Source organism: Mobula birostris, chromosome 12, assembly GCF_030028105.1.
Source record: "Mobula birostris isolate sMobBir1 chromosome 12, sMobBir1.hap1, whole genome shotgun sequence".
Taxonomy (NCBI): Eukaryota; Metazoa; Chordata; class Chondrichthyes; order Myliobatiformes; family Myliobatidae; genus Mobula; species Mobula birostris.
In genome coordinates this window covers 109,016,304-109,037,189 of record NC_092381.1, presented here as the reverse complement: position 1 = coordinate 109,037,189, position 20,886 = coordinate 109,016,304, and the positions used below count along the sequence as shown (strand labels likewise).

At 44.3% G+C, this 20,886-nt stretch overlaps 1 protein-coding gene across 4 annotated transcripts in view; it reads right to left on the bottom strand.

The window, feature by feature from the left end:
- Positions 1-20,886, bottom strand: part of ccdc9 (coiled-coil domain containing 9) — a 96,863-nt gene that overhangs the window by 41,760 nt on the left and 34,217 nt on the right. For all 4 annotated transcript variants that reach the window (XM_072274447.1, XM_072274451.1, XM_072274450.1 and 1 more), the window contains exons 7-9: positions 17,290-17,460; positions 13,350-13,537; positions 9,028-9,074 (exon numbers count right to left, since the gene is read on the bottom strand). In XM_072274447.1, coding sequence (XP_072130548.1) covers positions 9,028-9,074; positions 13,350-13,537; positions 17,290-17,460 — 406 coding nt within the window. The remainder of the gene's footprint in view (positions 1-9,027; positions 9,075-13,349; positions 13,538-17,289; positions 17,461-20,886) is intronic.

Below are 20,886 nucleotides of genomic sequence, written 5' to 3'. Positions count from 1 at the left end.
ACATGGGGTAACTAGGAGTCCATGTAATGCCTGATCCATCTCTGCCCAGCCTCCTACACCGCTGCTTCAGGAGTTCATGACAGCATTTCAGTAGCAGGTCTTGGCCCAACAACCTGACTAGGGAGGCAGAGGTGTGTCCCACCAGGCCACCAAGCAAACACACAGCAAAGAGGCACTGGAATTCGCACCCACAAACGGAACACGCAGTGGAGTGAGTCAGTGATGCCTGGCACTCAAATTTGATTTCTTAAAGCTCTTCGGACCTACGGGCAAACAGTCAGAAATAAGAGACAGAGATAGCAAGGTAAACAGGAAACAGGAAAGCACTAACAGACTGAAGCATTATCAAATCCACCACCATCATCATTATGTTCCGCGGCATATGACGTGAGCGATCAGGGTCTTTGACCAAGGTTGCTCTTGGTAAGTGTTTCTACAGAAGTGGTTTGCCATTGCCTTTTTCAAATCCATGCAGTATTGATTGAAAAATTTAATTGATTGAGTTCCAGAGCCACAAGGTAATGTTGTAGCTCCATAAAACTCTGGTTAGACTTGGACTGCACATAGAATACTGCACATGTTCTGGTCACTTCATTACTGGAAGGATTTGGAAACCTTAGAGAGCGCAGAGGAGATTCGGCAGGATGTGGCCTGCATTGGAGACCATGTCTTATGAGAACAGGTTGAGTGAGCTCAAGCTTTCTCCTTGGAGGGAAGAGAATGAGAGGCGACTTAATGGAGGTGTACAAGATGATAGGAGACACAGATCGAGTGGACAGCCAAAGACTTTTTCCCCAGGGCAGAAATGGCTAATACTAGGGAAGCATAATTTTAAGGTGCTGGGAGGAAAATTTTCAGGTGATTGGAGGGAAGTATAGGGGGCGGGGGTGTCAGAGGTAATTTTTTTTTAAATACATAGTGTGGTGAGTGTGTGGAAAGCACTGCCAGGAATGGTGGTAGAGGCAAAGAGGCAAATTCATTAGGGATCTCCAAGTGTGCTTTAGATAGGCACATCCTCCAAGAGGACCACAGCCTTGCCGTAGGGTTTGGAGGCTTGTGAGCCTCAATGAGCTGGAGAGCTAGGTTGGCTGGAGCCAGGGCCTTGTGCTTTGGTTCTTGGCAGGGCCACCCATGCCAAACATGTCAAAGGGTAGAGGCCAGACTAAGGGTGGTACACTGGACCTCCAGGCTCGGGGGTTCAGCTCAGGGCTAACAACCCTCACTGGTCGAAACACAATCGTTACGGAAACAGCAATGAAGAATCTTTCCACACACTATGGACAGAGAGAGATGGAGGACCTTCATTGCTGCCCTAAACACCACAGTGGCGTGACAGGCAGTAAGTAGGCAAATAGGCACATGAATGAAAAAATGGAGGGCTATGTGGGAGTGAAGGGTGAGATTGATCTTGGAGTGGGTTAAGAGGTCAGTACAGTATCATGGGCCGAAGGGTCTGTACTGTTTCTTTGTTCTGGAGTCAACGATCTACTTTCTAATTAGCAGCAAGTTACTTGTCCCATAAAAGACATATGCGATGTTTCATTCTTGCTCTAAGTGCGTTTTAACCAATGAAATGGGAGCATGGATCAGCTCATGGTAAAATGGCGGAGCAGACTCGATAGGCTGAATGGCCAACTTCTGCTCCTTTGTCTTATGGTCTAAATGTGGTCATTCCTGTTAGTTGGGAAAGATGTGCAGACCAAGCTCTCACATAATGAGCTGAAGGATAAATATTAGTCCCAGGTCACAAGGGAACTGGCGTGATCTTTGATGTGAAAAAGGGGAGATCTGTTCCATGTCTCATCTGAAAGGTGATTCCTCTGACACCTGCTCAGCGCTCCACCGTGTGGGTGTTTACCTGTCACACCCTGTGTGTGATGTAAATAGAATGGTTTGTTTTCTGAACTGTGACTCCGTGGATACCGAAGTAAAAGAAACAGTAGTAAGTAATTCGGAAGATGTGTAGTTCGGGGGGTGGGGGTTTGATGGTTGGGTTAAGTTGTTCTATGATCTTAGCAATCTACTTGCAAACATCAAGAGAAGTCGAGTCTATTGTCATTTAACTATATACATGCATACCATCAAACGAAACGATGTTCCTCTAGACCAGGGTGTATAGCACAGTAGTACGCATAACACACAGTAACTTAGGAAAGTAAGGATCAAATCTACGGATCGATTACGTATAAATACACATAAAGGGCATAAATGAAACAATATCGTAGGGTACGGAACAGATTAACCAGAGACACTTCGAATGCGATGTGGCAGGGAGATCAGAAGCCTAACAGCCTAAACAAAGAAGCTGTTTCCCCTCCTGACCGTTCTTGTCTTTATGCATCGGAGTCTCCTGCCTGATGGTAGAAAGTCAAAGAAGATACTGGATGGATGGGTGGGATCCTTGATAATACTAAGGATATGCAGTGCTCCTGATAAATGTCCTCGATAGATGGCAGGGAGAGCCCTATGATCCCCTTGGCTGTTCACCCAGTCCTTTTATGCTGCTCCCGTACCAGATGGAGACGCTCTCAATGGTGCTCCAATGAGATGCAGTTAAGATGGGAGAGGGAAGCTCACTTTCCTCAGTCTCCTTTTGTTCCGATGCAAGACAACAACATCAGCGTGCTATCTACATCACAACCAACAACACACTGTCAACGTCTCCTTGTATGGTGACGAAACACTTGCAAGTAAATTGCCTAGACTGGAGAGCAACTCCACACAGCAAAAATAGTAGCATAGCGGGTAGTGTAACGCTTTACCATGCCAGCAACCTCTGATGAGGGTTCAATTCCCGCTGCTACGGTCTCTGTACATTCTCTCTGTGACTGTGGGTATCCTCCCACATTCCAAAGACAGATGGGTTAGGGTTAATAAGTTGTGGGCATGCTATGTTGGCACCGGAAATATGGCAACACTTGTGATGTAATTGTTTTAATTATGTAGCCTATTAACTAGTTTATCTAAGGAAGTTCCTTCATCTTATCTATAAAAGTGATGGATTTTTCAGAAGTGCCATCATTTATTTCTTTGTCCTAAACCCCTTAGCATTATTCCCCTCTTAACATTGTTTCTCAGCTCTTTATTTAGTTTGCTTCGTATTTGTATGTTTGTTTGTACTCTAAATAAACTGAAATATTGGAATTAGGATTGCTCGTCAGTCTTGACTCCTGGAAGAACACCAGGGATCAGAAATTAAACAGAGATCCAACACAGAAAGAAGATAATCTTTAAATCTATATACTACTAAAACTCTTATGCTCTGTTTGTCTGTTTGTGACCTCCAATTAGCGCAGACAGTGCATTACAGCGGCACTATTTTTGGCTAAATCGACTTAAAATGCGCTAACTTACAGTATGCAGGCAAAGTTCAGGGTTATATATTTTTATAAAGTTGCTCACTCGTCAAAATCAACAGCCCCGCTTTCACCCGAGAGCCGAAGTCAGCCATGATGGAAACCGCGACGCGACACCATGACCCATGCACATGGCCAACCTCAGAAATGACTCACAATGCTCACAGCAGCAACACCAACAGCAGCAAAAGGGCAGGGCAGCTCTATTTCGAGCGGTCACATTCTGCTAATCACCATCAGCATGTGCAGGATTGGGACAGATCAAACTGAGACCCATCAATAAGAGATAATTAAATCTTATTGTAATGACGTATAGTTCGAGACATCCATCAAACCCTTTGCTGCAAAGGACAGAGGTGAGTATATCATGTTCACTTAGGAGAGCGCCAACCACATCATCAAGAATAATCAGTATCCTGGAGGCTTTGGTGTTACTGCTTGTACCTTCTATCCAGCATTAGGGTAAAAAAAAAATATGGTCAGCCTAATTATGCTGTGTGAGAAGAGAAGGGCAACTTTATAGTCAAGAGATGATGCCAAATGTTGTCAGGAAGCGGCAAGGAGAGGGAGAGAACAAGAATCGGATGAGGCCAGGGCTGCATGACTCCAGGATCGAAGAGTCAGGACAAAAAAAGATGAGAGAAAAAGAGACAGAGGAGGAGAGGTATGCACGCCTCCAAAATGACAACAACTGGCATAGAAGGAGAGATGAAGAGACAAAGGAGCTGAGAAATGCAAGTCTCCAGGATCAGAGACAAACAACAAATAGAAGAGATAAAGAGACAGGGGATGAAAGGGCTGCATGTCTCCAGAATGACAAAAACAGGCACAGGAGGAGGAGAGAGGAAGAGACAAAGGAGCAGAGAAATGCACATCTGCAAGATCAGAGACAAAGAATAAACAGCAGAAGAGATGAAGAAATGGCGGATGAAAAGACTGCATGTCTCCAGAATGACGAGAGGCACAAGGCTGGCAGATCAACCAGAAATGATGCCATCAAAAGTGTCCTTTGTTAAACGAGGAGCTATATTTGCCTTGCTACGCGTCGTTCTTCTTTAATAAACTGAGGTTTTCTTCTTCAATTTCCAAAGCAAAGTGATACCAATAGCATTCAGGAAAATTTAATGTTCATTCTGGTCACATCAGACTGCACTTCTCAAAGGGTGCCCCAACGGGTCACCCCGTTGTCTAGTCCTCCTTAATTTTGATTACTTAGTGTAGGAGAGAGAGTGAGGGTAAACTTCTGACTAAACACGGACAGTCACAAATGTGAAATAACTTTCTTTGAAGAATAATTAACTTTTCAGGCTGAATATCACTCAGCTTGGAGCTTAGCTTTAACGACACATCATGAAACAGCTTTTCATCTTACACTCAGTGGCCGCTTTACTTGGTACACTTGTACACCTGCTCGTTAATGCAAATATTTAATCGGACAATCATGTGGCAGCAAATCAATGCATAAAAGCATGCAGGCACGGTCAAGAGGTTCATTTGTTTTTCAGACCAAACTTCATTATGGGGAAGAAATATGATCTCAGTGACTTTGACTGTACAATGATTGCCGGTGCCAGATGGGGTGGCTTGAGTATCTCAAAGACTGCACAAATCCCAGATTTCCTGGGATTTTCATGCACAACAGGGGTTCCAGAGCGGGGGTTCCCAACCCGTGGTCCAAGAACCCTTCGGTTAATGATAGGGGTCCAAGACATAAAAAAAAGAATGGGAGCCCCTGATCTAGTGTTCACAGAGAATGGTGTGAAGAACAAAAAAGCATCCAGTGAACAACAGTTTTGAGGGCGAAAATGCCTTGTTGATGAGAGAGGTCAGAGAAGAATGGTCAGACTGGTTCAAGCTGACAGGAAGGTGACAGTAACTCAAATAGCCATGCATTACAACAGTAGTGTGCAGAAGAGCATTTCCCCAAGGGAAAACATGTTGAACCTTGAAGTGGATGGGCTACAGCAGCAGAAGACCGTGAGCATGCACTCAGTGGCCACTTTATCAGGTACAGGAGGCAGGTGATAAAGTACCCACTGGGTATATTTCTCAGTTCCAGCTGACATTTTAAGGTCTTTCACACCTTTGTGACCTTCCCAATTCATTGGAAAAGTGTCTCTGGGAGAGTCACAATTCATTTGATAATGGCAGCGGTCTGGGGGAGGGCGGGGGGGAGAGAGGAAATGTGGCAGTGGGGGACAGATGGGAATTCCAAAAGTATTAGGCAGGAGCTGGGAAGAGTAGACCGGGAGCTGCTGTTGTTGGGCAAGTTCAGACCTGACATGGGGATTAACAGCTGGCTGGTCAGAATTCTGGATCAACCTGTGCCTGTAGGGAAGCATGAGAAAAAACTGTGGCTACACAAGTTGATAGGGTGGCTCAGAAGGCTTATAGCATGCTTGTTTTCATTAGGAAAGACATTGAGTTCAAAAGTCAGGAAGTTACATTGCAGCTTTTTAAAACTCTGGTTAGGCTGCATCTGGAGTATTGCACATTGTTCTGGTCGCCCCACTATAAGAACTTTGAGGCTTTGGAGAAGGTGCTGAGGAAGTTTACCAGGATACTGCCCGGATTTGAGGGCTTGTGCTATCATGAGAGGCTGGATAAACTTGGGTTGTTTTCTCTGGAGCGGCAGAGACTGAGGGTAAATCTGATAGAGGTTTATAAAATTATGAGAAGCATAGATACATTAGACATTTTTTTTTGCAAGAGTCAAAATATCTAATGCCAGGAGGCAGAGGTTCCCAACATGGGGTCAACTGACCCCCCTCTACACCGGTTAAAGATAGAGGTTCATGACATAAAAAAGTTTGCGAACCTCTGGTTTAAGGTAAGAGGAGGCAATTTCAAAGGAGAGGCGAGGCACATTTTTTTAAAAATACAAACACACTGAGTGGTGGGTACCTGAATGCACTGCCTGGGGCGGTGGTAGAGACATAAACATTAGAAGCACTTAGATTGGCCAACCATGAATATGAGAAAAATGGAAGGCAGAAGGGATTGGTTTAGTTGGCCATTTGATGACTTTATTTAATTGGTTCAGCAACTGTGTGGGCATAAGGGCCCGTTCCTGTGTTGTACTGTTCCCTGTTCCAACAGGATGGCAAGGATGATAATGAGAGATTTGACAAATTTAGTTAGAGAGAAAGTGTAGGAAGCCGAGATCAGACAGGGTCTTTGAGGAATATAAAGGAAACAGGAAAGAACTTCAACAGCAAATCAAGGCGGCCAAGAAATTTTATTAATTTTATATTTAATTTAAAGGTATAGATCAGTAACAGGCCCTTCCTGCCCAACCAGCCTGGTCCGCCAAATTACACCCTTGTGAACAATTAACCTACAGATCCAGACACCTTTGGAATGTGGGAGGAAACCGCAGCACTCAGAGGAAACACGTGCGGACACGGTGAGAACATTCAAACTCCTTACAGACAGCAGCGTGAACTGAACCCAGGTCGAACCCTGCTACGACACTGTGCTGTTTGTGTTGAGTAGGATTAAAGAGAAATAAGAGGAATTTTACACATACATTTAAAACGAGAGGGTAGGGTCACTCAAGGACAAAGGTGGGGATTTATGCGTGGACCCAGAGGGAAGATATAATGAATGAGCACCTTACATTGGTGTCACCAATGAGAAGGACATGGAGGAAAGTGAGATCGGGGAGCTGACATAAGGAGATGGTGGTGCTGGATTTAAGAACACTAAGGTCCCAAGGGCCGGATGGGATGGATCTATAGCAGATTACGGAAGAGGCAAGGTCTTCAACAGAATCCAGCGCAGATGAGGTATAAAAGAAATGCCATTCAAATCCCATGGCGAATTTAAGAGCGAGATATTCTTTGGGAGAGATTTGCTGCACAGAATTAATAACCTTCAAACCACAGATCCTAAAATGGTAATGTGATAATGATCTTCTGTTTAGTTTTATCATTCAGAAGTTACAGACAACAATTATTAACAATCCCAATCTACGTGGCTTAGGAAAACTGGTATGAATCAAGCATTTCTGGATCCATGTACTTGTAACCCACCCCCCCACCCCACCATCAAACTACATTTTGCCGCAAATATCAGACGTCTCTACTTAGAACATACAAGAGTTCAGCAGTGTACAGCCCTTTGGCCCACAATGTTGTGCTGACCCTTTGGCCCACTCTAAAATCAATCTGACCCTTCCCTCCCACATTGCCCCCCCCCCATTTTTCTATTACCCATGTGCTGATCCAAGATTCTCTTAAATGTCCCTCATGTATCTGCCTCTGTGTTTAAACAAATACTTCTGACACCCCGGTAGATTTTCCCCCAATCACCTTAAACTTACACCCCTTTGTAGGTCACTTCAGCCTGTCCCTCTCCTCCAGCCTGACACCCCCAAACTTTCAATCGTGTAAGGGTTTTTTTTAATACATCCTTAATGATCTGCCTCTACCAATACTCTTGGCATCGTGTTTCATGAGCCCATCACTCTCTGTAAAATACCTACTACCGACATTATCCCCAAGTTTTCCTCCCAACACCTTAAAATGATCCCTCATATTAGCCATCTCCACCCTGGGAAAAAGTCTCTGGCTGTCCACTCGATCTATGCTTCTTAGCATCTTGTACACCTCTATCAAGTTACCTCTCATCCTCCATCGCTGTAGAGACAAAAGCCCTAGTTTGCTCAACCTACCCGAAGACACGCTCTCCAAACCAGGCAGCATCCTGGCAAATCTCCTCTTCACCCTCTCTAATGCTTCCACATCCTTCCTATAGTGAGATAGCCAGAACTGAACACAAGAGTGGTCTAACCAGTTTTACAAAACTGCAATATTATTTCATGGCTCTTGAACTCAATCTCCCAAATATGAAGACCAACCTCCTTCTTAACCACCTCAACTTGCATGGCAACGTTGAGGGATCTATGGACGTGAACCCGAAATATCCCTCTGACCATCCATTAAACTTGCATTCTGCCTTCAAATTTGACCTGCCCAAGCGTATCACTTCACACTTCTCTGGATTGAACTCCATCTGCCACTTCTCAGCCCAGCTCTGCATCCTATCAATGTCCCACTGTAATCTATGACAACGTTCTACACCATCCAAAACACCACCAACCTTCCCGTCATCTGTAAACTTAGTAACCCATTCTTCCACTTCCTCATCCAAGCCATTTATAAAAGCAAAGAAAGAGCAGGGGTCCCAGGACAAATCCCTGTAGAACATCACTAGTTAAAGACTTCCAGACAGAATACACTCCATCTACTAACACTCTCTGCCTTCTGTTCATTCGTTCATCGTGTGCCGTGTCGTATAATGGTCTCGACTGTGATTGTTCTCAGCAAATGCTTCTGCAGAAGTGATTTGCCACTGCCTTGTTCTGCTCCACAGCTTCACGTGACCCTGACTGGAGGGCTGGGCTAAGCAGGTGCTGCACCTTGCTGGAGAGTGACTTACAGGCTAGCAGAGGGAAAGAGCACATTACACCTCTTTGGGAGAGACATAGCTCCACCCTGCCACCCACTGTCTTTTGTGGGCAAGTCAATCCACATAGCCAATTTTTCCTGGATCCCATTTCTCCTGATATTCTGAATAAACCTACCATGGGAGATCTTACTAAAATTTATGCACACATCAACTGCTATAAATCCACCAAATTAGTTTGTAAATTCATTTCAGTACTCACCTCTAGTACTGCTTTTTTCAACAGGATGTGAACCTTGAACCTTGAACCTGGAGATATGAAAAAACAAAAAAAAATTAGACTAAACTCTCATTAAGGGAAGAATTCATCTTCAGTTGCCGAAGTTAATGAGGCGACACGTTAGCGTGATGGTCAGCACAACATTTTACAGTACAGGCGACCCGAGTTCAATTCTCGCCACTGCCTACAAGCAGTTGGTACGTTCTCCCCGTAGTCACGTGGGCTTCCTCTGGGTGCTCCAGTTTCTTTCCACAGTCCAGACATCTACCAGTTGGTAGGTTAATTGGTCATTGTAAATCATCCCATGATTAGGCTAGGGTTAAATTGTGGGATTGCTGGGTGGCATGACTCAAAGCGTCAATTCTGCTCAATCATCTGCCTATCCATCAAACACCTGTCTTTCCGAACGCCTGTCTATCCATGAAAAAACATCCACCTATCCAGATAACTAAGTAAATAATAAATAGATAACTACGGCTACTGGTTAGAGCCACCCCACCCCCAATCACAGTTAGTAGGGGTTTCTTCTTACATAAGTTTGGCTCTAAGTGACTAGAGGCAAATTTCTTTCCCCGCTCCCTGCTCGCAGTCCATCACAGGCAAAGCCCTACCCACCACTGAGCACACATCTACCTGCAGCACTGCCACCAGAAAGCAGCATCTATCATCAAGGACCCCCACCTTCCAGTTCGTGCTCTCTTCTCACTACCACCATTGGACTGGAGGTACAAGAGTTATTACCCTACAACCATCAGGCTCCTGAACCAGTGTGGATAACTTCATTCACCACAATGAGCCTCAGGTCCCACACCACCAGGTTCAGGAACAGTTCTTACCCCACAGCCATCAGGCTCCTGAACCAGTGTGGATAACTTCACTCACCACAATAAGCCTCAGGTCCCACACCACCAGGTTCAGGAACAGTTATTACCCCACAACCATCAGGCTCCTGAACCAGTGTGGATAGCTTCACTCACCACTAATCTGATTCAATAACCTATGGACTCACTTTCAAGAACTCTACAACTTATGGTCTCAGTATTATTTATTTGTTTATAATTTCACTTTTATTTATTGTTACTTTAGTTCACGTTACGATGAGTTCCTGATTGCTCCTTTTTTTGTTGCTATTTTGGGCGATTCTGAGTCAGGGGCGGACTGTAGATAAGGAACACTGAGCTGAACTGAATATGGCTGGACTCTTTTTAATTTTGTGTTTTATATTCTGTGTTTCTGGCTTTTTTTGGGTAGCTGTATGTACAATTTTTTTTGTGCAGGGGGGAGGTTTGATGTTTTCCTTTGAATGTATGCCATGATGTTTCGTTGTTTCGTGGCTGTCTGTGGGGAAGACAAATTTCAGGATTCTATATTGAGCACATACTTTAATAATAAACATACTTTGAATCTTTTGTCTTTTGTCATTGGTTGTTTGTCAATCTTTGTGTGTAGCTTTACACTGATCCTATTGTACTTTTTGTCCTAGTATGAATGCCTGCAAGAAAATGAATCTCAAGGTAGCATATGGTGAGACATACGGACTTTGATAATAAATTTACTTTGAAGGTGAGAGGGGAGAAATTTAAAGTTTTTTTTCACCCCCACACAGAGGGTGATGAATGTCTGAAACGAGCTGCCTGAGGAGGTGGTAGAGGCAAATTCAATGTTTAAAAGGCTTTAGGATAGGAAATGAGTTGAGGTGTATGGGCTTACTGCAGGCAAATGGGATTCAGGTAAATAGCATTACGGTCAGCAGACAGAGATTACAGGGAACATGAACTTCATGCACAAACTTTAATGTCTACTCAGCACTGCTCCAAAACTAATGTTGACTTTGGTTTGGCCACATCTGCAGTATTGCATACAGTCCTGGTTGCCCCACTATAGGAAGGATGTTGAGGCTTTGGAGAGGGTGCAGGAGAGGTTCACCAGGATGCTGCCTGGTTTAGAGAGCATGTGCCATCATGAGAGGCTGGATAAACTTGGGTTGTTTTCTCTGGAGCACCAGAGACTAAGGGGAGATCCGATAGAGGTTTATAAGATTATGAGAAGCATAGACAGAGTAGACAGAGTATATCTGTTTCCCAGGGTTGAAATGTCTAATACCAGAGGGCATGCATTGAAGGAGAGAGGGGGGAGGTTCAAAGGGGATGTGAGGGGTAAGTGTTTTACTCAGAGAGTGGAATGCCTGGAATGCCCTGCCTGGTATAGTGGTAGAGACAAATACATTAGAGGCTTTTAAGAGACGTTTGGAACATGGATATAAGGAGGATGGAGGGATATGGACATGGTGTATGTAGGAGGGATTAGTGTTTGGGTGCTTTGATTTACTTTTTAGCTAGGTTTGCAAAATGTTGTGGGCTGGCTGTACCGTTCTATGCTCTATGTTAAGCATAATGACAGCCCCTTATAACAGCCAAGTAATTAACCAGACCGCTCACTGGTGCTGAAGGAGAAACGGTCAAACAGCAATAAACTGCACTGTTGATTTTTGGCTGAATCAGTTGGAGAGGAGAAAGTTTGCTGGCAAATAACAGGAGGGCAGGATATTAACCATGGCTTGCTCACACCATATCCACCATCCTGACACTGAGACTTCAGCACACTGCGGCTGAAGAGGATACCAACACCAGGCACCTCTCATCGGGGCTGCGGGAGCAGTACAAAGCCCTTCCAACTTGCGCACCACCCTGACTTTGCAATGAACATCCACTTCTTCATTATCATTGGGTCTTTAAAAACCTGAGCTCCATCCCCAGCCGAAGCTGAAGACCTAACATTTGGGAATCCACTGCAGCAGGAGGCCAAGGAGACAGCCTGTTCTTGGGCTAGAGGACTGTGTACGTGCACGGGTGGGTGGGAGGGAGGGAGGGAGGGAGGACTGGGATTTTTTTTGCTGTTGGAAACCACTGGTTTTCACACTCACTGGCAGAAAACAATATAGAGGCTAAACTAATAGTTTAATCACCTTGCTCACTTAGCTCCACCCCGCCACCTTATCTTGATTAGTCAGGGTGTCAAAAGTTACAAGGAGAATGGGGTTGGGAGGAATAACAAATCAGCCATGATGGAATGGCAGAACAGACTCAATGGGCCGAATGGCCTAATTCTGCCCCTTTGTCTTACGGTCTAACACAACGCATCCCCACTCCCCCTCCTGCTTAGTGTGTACCTGGGTCTTGACAACCGGTGTTAGAATCCTAACTGGTATAAAGCCGAGGAGCTAGAAACTGGGGAAAATAAACTATTCCAAATTTTATTTTATTTTAATATTTGGGGACAGGCAAAATAAAAACGTTTGCAATGCGACAGCCGAGAACTGGAGAGCACGGCAGAGTACAACAGCTGTTGCTCCTGGAAGGTGTGAATAAAATGTCTGAGGGATTAAGATGGTGTGAAAATTCATGCTGGTTTGACACCAAAAAATTAATACATATTGGCACCCACTCGCACCTCAGACTCAGCTGCTTAGCAGCTTTGTGTCACAAGGAAAATTTTCTCCTCCGAAGTATCCAAGACACTTTCAAGGAGCGATGCCTCAAAAAGGCGGCGTCTATCATTAAGGACCCCCCATCACCCAGGTCATGCCGTCTTCTCATTGCTACCATCAGGGAGGAGGTACAGGAGCCTGAAGGCACACACTCAACAATATATATATATATATATATATATATATATACACACCAGTGATATTAAACCTGATTTTGATGATTTTGATTCTGATTTCACCCCCGGAACTCCTATTTCTAACCTGCTCTGCCTCACCCAGTAGCTTGATTTCTGCACCCAATGTCCTCCCCTCGCTTCTCCAGGAACAGAGGGGATTAGCCGAACCTATTCAGGATCATAGGAGCGTAACAGATAGAAGCAGAATTATGGCATTTGTCCCATTGAGTCTGATCCACCATTCAATCGTTCCTGATTGTTTCCCCCACTCAATCCCATTCTCCCCTTAACCAATCCTATTGATCGCCACCTCAGAAACTCCCAATGACTTGGCCTCCACAGGTGTGGTAACAAATTTCACAGATTCATCACCCTCTGTCTAAAAGTTCCTCTTCATCTCTGTTCCCTTTATCCTGAGGCTGTGTTCTCTGGTCCTACACTCTCCCACTACTGGAATCATCCATTCCATATCCACTCTATCTACACCTTTCAATATTTGGTAGGTTTCTATCAGACTCCCTCCTCATTCTTCTAAACTCCACTGCCAGGCCCAGAGTGATGGGATCATTCTCATGAATCTCCTCTGGACCCTCGAAAGCACGGGTACTCACCACCCCACCACAAAGCAAAAACAAACATACATAGATTCTGTCTTCTCAGCGTCCCACTCGCGTCTCCACTGCCCCGTAGCGTTGCGATGCCGAGCCAACCTCTCCTGGTCAATCTGTTCTCGTTCCTTCTTCCAGCGCATATACTCCGCTCTCTCCCGTCCGGTCATGGAAAGGGTCATGTCCACCCTGCTATGGTCCTTGGCACCGGAGTGCCTGCCCTGAGAAGGGAACACCACACCACAGTTTAAACCAAAATTAGCTTTCTTTGTCACGTGCACAGCATATTGAAACCTCCAGCGAAATGCGTCATTTGTGCCATCACTACATCACGGGTAAAGCCCTCCCAACCACTGAGCACATCTACATGAAACCCTGTCGTAGGAAAGCAGCATCCATCGTCAGAGATCCCCAACACCCAGGCCATGCTCTCTTCTCACTGCTGCCATCGGGTAGAAGGTACAGGAGCCTCAGGATTCACACCATCAGGATCAAGAACAGTTACTACCCCTCAAACGTCAGGCTCTTGAATAAAAGGTGATAACTACACTCACTTGCCCCATCATTGAGATATTCTCACAACCAATGAGCTCACTTTAAGGCCTCTTTATCTCATTATCTCATGTCTCATTATTTATTGCTATTTATTTATATTTGCATTCGCACAATTTGTTGTCTTCTGCACTCTGCTAGATCTTTCATTCATCCTGTTATAGTTACTATTCTATAGATTTGTTGAGTATGCCTGCAGGAAAATGAATCCCAGGGTTGGATATAGTGATGTACATGAACATTTACAAACGGTTTGTAGAATGAAACTTACTTTGAACTCTGTAAACTACCATTAGAACATAGGAGAATGAGTAGAAATTTGACAGAAGTACACAAAATTATGATGCGTTTCAACAGGTAAATGGAAGGTTCCCCCCCCCCCCCCCCACCGCCACACAGAGGTTAGGTGAAACTAGAAATAAAGGTCATGTGTTAAGATGAAATGTGAAATGTTTAAGGGAAACATGAGGGGGGTAATTCTTCACTCCAATGAACAAAGTTCTAAGCTGCCCTACATCTCCCTATAGACTAGACTAGATGGGCTGAAGGACCTGTTTCTGAGCTGGATGTTTCTATGACATCTATTGCTTAGGCCTTTAAGCCTGGCTGGTTAGTGGAGTAAATTGTACTTTACTGAACCTTCCTCACAATCAGATCTTTCTTGAGAACTGTGCCTTTTATTGAAAAATTGTCCTTTATGAATCTCATTCAAAGTATTATTATGGAAGTATTTATATATAATACAGACTTGAGATTTGTCTGCTTACAGGCAGCCACAAAACAAGGAAACCCAAAAGAACCCACTCAAAAAAAAAACAAGATCCAATGTGCAGAGAGAGAAAAAACACACAAATCATGCAATCAATAAAAGCGAGCAAACAGCCTTCAGAACGAATGCTGATTGTCCATAAGACACGAAGCCATAGTAGGCCCACAGCCTCAGCTCATCTTCTCAGTTCATTTTCTTTGACAAACATACAGCACCCTGATCACAGTGTATTCCAGTACCATCTCCAAGATACCAAACACCTAGTTCACAGTGTACCCCGATACCATCCCAGAAACACCAAACACCCAGATCACAGTGTACCCCAATACATTCCTGGAAACACCATAACACCATACACCTAGATCACAGTGTACCCCGATACTACCCCAGAAATACCGAACATCCAGATCAGTGTACTCCCATACCATCTCCAAAACACCAAACAGAGTTAATTGCACACCAGACAATGCTGATTAACATTCATACTGGGTGTCTGGAATGTGAAACTATATGTAATTCAAAGGAAGCATTGTAGATACATTGTGACTCTGGAATTGTCCTGCTGTTAGCTTTAATCTAGAGCACATAAAAATGTCATATAATATTGGGTCAGGAGGCCTTTTCTTCCAAGAGTGTCTCAATATGATGCCTGTTGCCGTTTTTGTTGAATAAAACACTTGTATATCCATTAGCTTCAGTGTCTCTCCAGTGACTTTGTTACAGTGCCAGTAACATACATAAACATGCACCTCACAATGTATGTCAACCAGTCAGTCTCCAGGCCATACTACTCAGGGGACTTGTGCAAATATTATTTTGTGACTGTCGGAGCCAAGTATCTGTTCTCTCTTTGTATTGCATTCTGTGATGTGCGTTTATTATTGTAAATAGTCACGAGTGGGACGTGGTCATAGCGAAGGGAATAAGTTACGTATTCGTGCTTGGCTTTGTGCAGTTTGCAGCTGGGGACTGATGGATGTTGTATCTTTTGTTGGCCACTCAATTGCACGTAACATAACACATGGGTACACTTAAGTTTGATAGCTTCAAGATTGTACGTTTACTAATTGCTAATAAAGGATCGAATACATATCTCCGACTTTTAGAACAATCATTACTGGAGTCGAGGGCACGTCTGACAAGTATAAGAAATCTATGGGGGGTCAACAGCATCTCCGGTTGGTTAGAACTGGCTGCTGCAGTGACTATGTGCTAGATCATAACTGTGTGACTTTTACGTGCTGTTCTGCACCTTGGCCCCAATGGAACAATACATGTCAATGGTTTAATGACAATAAACTTGAACTAAAAGTCCCTAATGTATCAGCCTCAAGTTGAAAGACACGCTGACACATCTAGAAAAGAATCTCATTTGGATTCTGGGCATGGGCGTACAGAAACAAGATATATCAGCTAGTTGAGTGGTGTCCCAACAACAACCTTGCACTCAAAGTCAGTAAGGCTAAAGAACTGATTGTGGACTTCAGAAGGGTAAGATGAGGGAACACTCTCCAGTGCTCAGAAGGATCAGAAGTGGAAAGAGTGAGCAATTTCAAGTTCCTGGGTGTCAATATCTCTGAGGATCTAACCTGGACCCAACATATTATGCAGCTACAAAGAAAGCATAACCATGGCTATATTTCATTGGGAGTTTGAGGAGACTTGGTTTGTCACCAAAGACACTCGCAAATTTCTGCAGATGTACCGTGGAGAGCATTCTGACTGACTGCATCACCGTCAGGTATGGGAAGTGGGGCCACTGCACAGGATCGAAGTAAGCTGCAGAGAATTGTGAACTTAGTCATCTCCATCAAGTGCACCAGCCTCCGTGGTATCCAGGTCATCTTTAAGGAGCGATGCCTGAAAAAGGCAGCATCTATTACTAAGGACCTACATCACCCAGGACACATCCTCTCCGATTGCTACCGTCAGGAAGGAGGTACAGGAGCCTGAAATCACACACTCAACAACTCAGAAACAGCTTCTTCCCCTCTGCTATCTGATTTCTGAATAGATATTGAGCCCATGAACACTACCTCACTACTTTTATTTCTATTTTTGCACTACTTATTTAATGTAACTATTCAATGTACAGTAATTCACAGTTTTTTCCTGTTATGTATTGCAATGTACTGCTGCCACAAAGACAACAAATTTCATGATATATGCCGGTGATATTAAACCTGATCCTGATTCTGAAACATAACTACGAAAGCAAACATTCCTTTATTTAATGCTGTGAGATTTTCTACAACAGATGCACTCGGCCAGTGCTCCCAATCTGTGGTCCACAGATCCCTCGGTTAATGCTAAGGCTCCGTGGCATAAAAAAGGTTGGGAACCCCTGCTTCTAGGCCCTATTTCAGAAATCTGTGAATTTTAGTATTTTTTTTTCATTCCAGATCTTAGCATTTCACATCCTCCCGCCTCACAGACCTCTTTAAATCCACCCAGTATATTGAAGGTGCTCTGACTTATCTACAGCAAAAGGGCAGTGCTTCTCATGAGGGACGGGACAACAGGAAGCTGTGCTCTGAACGGTTCTTCCCACCTGTTAGGCATAATTGGGAACTTATATTCCAAATTTATAAATTCATGCCTGCATTTCAAAGCCACGGACGGTGGACAGGCTAAGCCAACCCCAAGCCTTACCCGTTGGTCCTTGCCACGGTCCAGCCCGGTCTTCACCTTGTCGAAATCGGGCCCGCCCCAGTTGCGCATGTGTCGGCGGCTGCCGTCCTTCCTGTCGCCGTCGGGAAGGGAGCCCAGACGTCGCGGGTCATCCAGGAAGTTCCGCATGGGGTTTCTCTCCCCAGTGCCATCCTTGAAAACAAGAATTTGGGTCCATTTTTTAGTTCATTGAAATAGAGCCATCCAATAACCTAGAAAACTCAAAACATTAGAAAAAGGTCCTACAATCCAACTCATCCATATCGACTCTAATGCCCAGTGAAGTAATCCCCTCTGCCCATGTTTGGCCCATCCTATCCTATCCCACCCCACTAAGCCTCTCCTGTTCATGTACTTCTCTAAATGGCTTTGAAATGGAGGCATGACTTTATTAATTTGGAATATAAATTTACGATCAGGAAATGGTCAGAAACAGAAGCCGGGTTAGTATTGCTGACCTACAGAGCTGTAAAAAAGTCTTAGGTACATATACCTAGCCCAAGACTTCTGCACAGTACTGTAGTAATTTTAGTTATTGCACTGTACTGCTGCTGCTACAAAAATGGGTCTCTATTGTCGACAGATAGTGGGAAGGGGGCAGGGAGAGGAGAATCACAGTCGAGAAAAGGAGAAGGGATGGGGAGAGAGTGGGAAGCACCAGAGAGATATTCTGTAACGATCAATAAACCAATTATTTGGGATCAAATGACATTGCGTGGCGTCTCAGGGCTGGGTGTGTCTGCACTCGTGCCATCCTCCTCCTCTGCCCCTGCACTATGTTTCATTAGGAGTTTGAGGAGGTTTGATATCTTACCAAAAACACTCGAAAATTTCTAAATGTACCATGGAGAGCATTCTAACTGGCTGCATCACTGTCTAGTATGGGGATTGGGGCTAATACACAGGATCAAAATAAGCTACAGACAGCTGTAAACTCAGTCAGCTCCATCATGGGTACTAGCCTCTGCTGTATCCAAAGACATCTTCAAGCAGCGATGCTTCAAAAAGGCGCCATCCATCATTAAGGACCCCCATCACCCAGGACATGCCTTCTTCTCATTGCTGCCATCAGGAAGGAGGTACAGAAGCCTGAAGACACACACTCAATGATTCAGGAACAGCTTCTTCCCCTCTGCCAAGCAATTACAGAAACACAAGTTCTTCAACTCTAACCATTAAGAAGATAACTGTATCTCTGATGGGGGAGAACTAGCTCTGGTCTACTGCTGCAAGATTATTTTCTCTTCAGATAATAACAGAAAAAACAAGACAGGAGATAATTAAATCTAAAAAAGGGCCGTTGACATTCTGACAGAAATACTGCACAGCAACGCAGAGTCGGGAACACCTCCACAGCAGGAGGGCTTATTAAACACAGCTGTGTGTCGGTTAATAAAGACACTCACTCTCTCTCTGGAGACACCAATCACAGTCCTTCAGGAAGTGATAGGCAGTATCCGAGCATCCCCATCCCCTGATCATTTCCCAAGTTCCCATGAAAGGGTTAACGAATGGAGAGCATTTAATGGCTCTGAGCCTGTGCCTGCTGGAGGGGAGGGGGAGTGGAGGATCTTACTGGAACCAATCAAATATTGAACGGCTTAGATAGGGTGGATGTGGAGAGGATGTTTCCTTTAGTGTGAGAGTCTAGGATCAGAGGGAACTACCTCAAGGTAGAGTGACGTCCATTTCATAGTCATAGTCATACTTTATTAATCCCGGGGGAAATTGGTTTTCGTTACAGTTGCTCCATAAATAATAAACAGTAATAGAACCATAAATAATTAAATAGTAATATGTAAATTATGCCAGTAAATTATGAAATAAGTCCAGGACCAGCCTATCGGCTCAGGGTGTCTGACCCTCCAAGGGAGGAGTTGTAAGGTTAGATGGCCACAGGCGGGAATGGCTTCCTATGACGCTCTGTGTTGCATCTCGGTGGAATGAGTCTCTGGCTGAATGTACTCCTGTGCCCAACCAGTACATTATGTAGTGGATGGGAGACACTGACCAAGATGGCATGCAACTTGGACAGCACCCTCTTTTCAGACACCACCGTGAGAGAGTCCAGTTCCATCCCCACAGCATCACTGGCCTCACGAATGAGTTTGTTGACTCTGTTGGTGTCTGCTACCCCCAGCCTGCTGCCCCAGCACACAACAGCAAACATGATAGCACTGGCCACCACAGACTCGTAGATTATCCTCAGCATCATCCGGCAGATGTTAAAGGACCCCATTTGGAACAGGAATGAGGAGGAATTTCTTTAGCCAGAAAGTAGAGATCTATGGAACTCATTGCCACAGATGGTTTTGGAGGCCAAATGATTGGGTATATTTAAAGTGGACATTGTTAGATTCTTGATTAGTCAGGGTGTCAAAGGGAGAAGAATGGGGTTGGGGGGGGGAGGTAATAAAATCAGACGGCCTGCAGATAGTGAACACCAAGCTGAACTGAAATATGTCGTCTGTATTTTATATTCTGATTCAATTCTTCCAGTCATCCCAACTCCCCTGCCTTCCCCCATACCCTTTAATGACCTGGCTAATCAAGATCCTATCTATCTCTGCCTTAAATACACCCAATGACTTGGCCTCCACAGCCGCTCATGGTAACAAATTCCACAGATTTACCACCCTCTGACTAAAGTAATTTCTCCGCATCTCAGTTCTAAATGGAAGTCCTTCAATCCTGAAGTCATGCCCTCTTGCCCTAGACTCCCATATCATGGGAATCAACTTTGCCATATCTAATCTGTTCAGGCCTTTTAACATTCAGAATGTTTCTATGAGATCCCCCCCCCCCTCCCCATTCTCCTGAACTCCAGGGAATACAGCCCAAGAGCTGCCAGGCATTCCTCATATGCTAACCCTTTCATTCCTGGAATCATTCTTGTGAATCTTCTCTGAAACCTCTCCAATGTCAGTATATCCTTTCTAAAATAAGGAATTCAAAACTGCACTCACGAGTGCCTTATAGAGTTTCAACATCACATCCCTGCTCTTATATTCTATACCTCTAGAAATGAATACCAACATTGCATTCGCCTTCTTTACCACTGACTCAACCTGAAGATTAACCTTTAGGGTATTCTGCATAAGGACTCCCAAGTCCCTTTGCATCCCTACATTTTGAATCTCAGTTCAAATCTTTCAAATCTTTGGTCTGCTTTGCTAAGAAATAATATTCTTGGGATATTAGGTTGAAATGTTATGTTGATAACACATTGGTGAGGTCTAATTTGGAGTATTGTGAGTAGTTTTGTTCACCTACCTACAGGAAAGATGTAAATATGATTGAAAGAGTACAGAGAAAATTCACAAGGATGTTGCCGGGTCTGGAGGATCTGAGCTATAAGGAAAGATTGAATAGATTAAGACTTTATTCCTTGGAATGTAGAAGATGGAAAAGGAGGCTTGATTGAGGTATACAAATTATGAGAGGTATAGACAGGTTAAATGCAAACAGACTTTTTCCACTGTGGTTTGGGTGGGACTACAACCAGAGGTCATAGGTTAAGGATGAAAGGTGAAAAGTTTATGGGAAACATGAGGGGAAACTTCTTCACTCAGAGGGTCA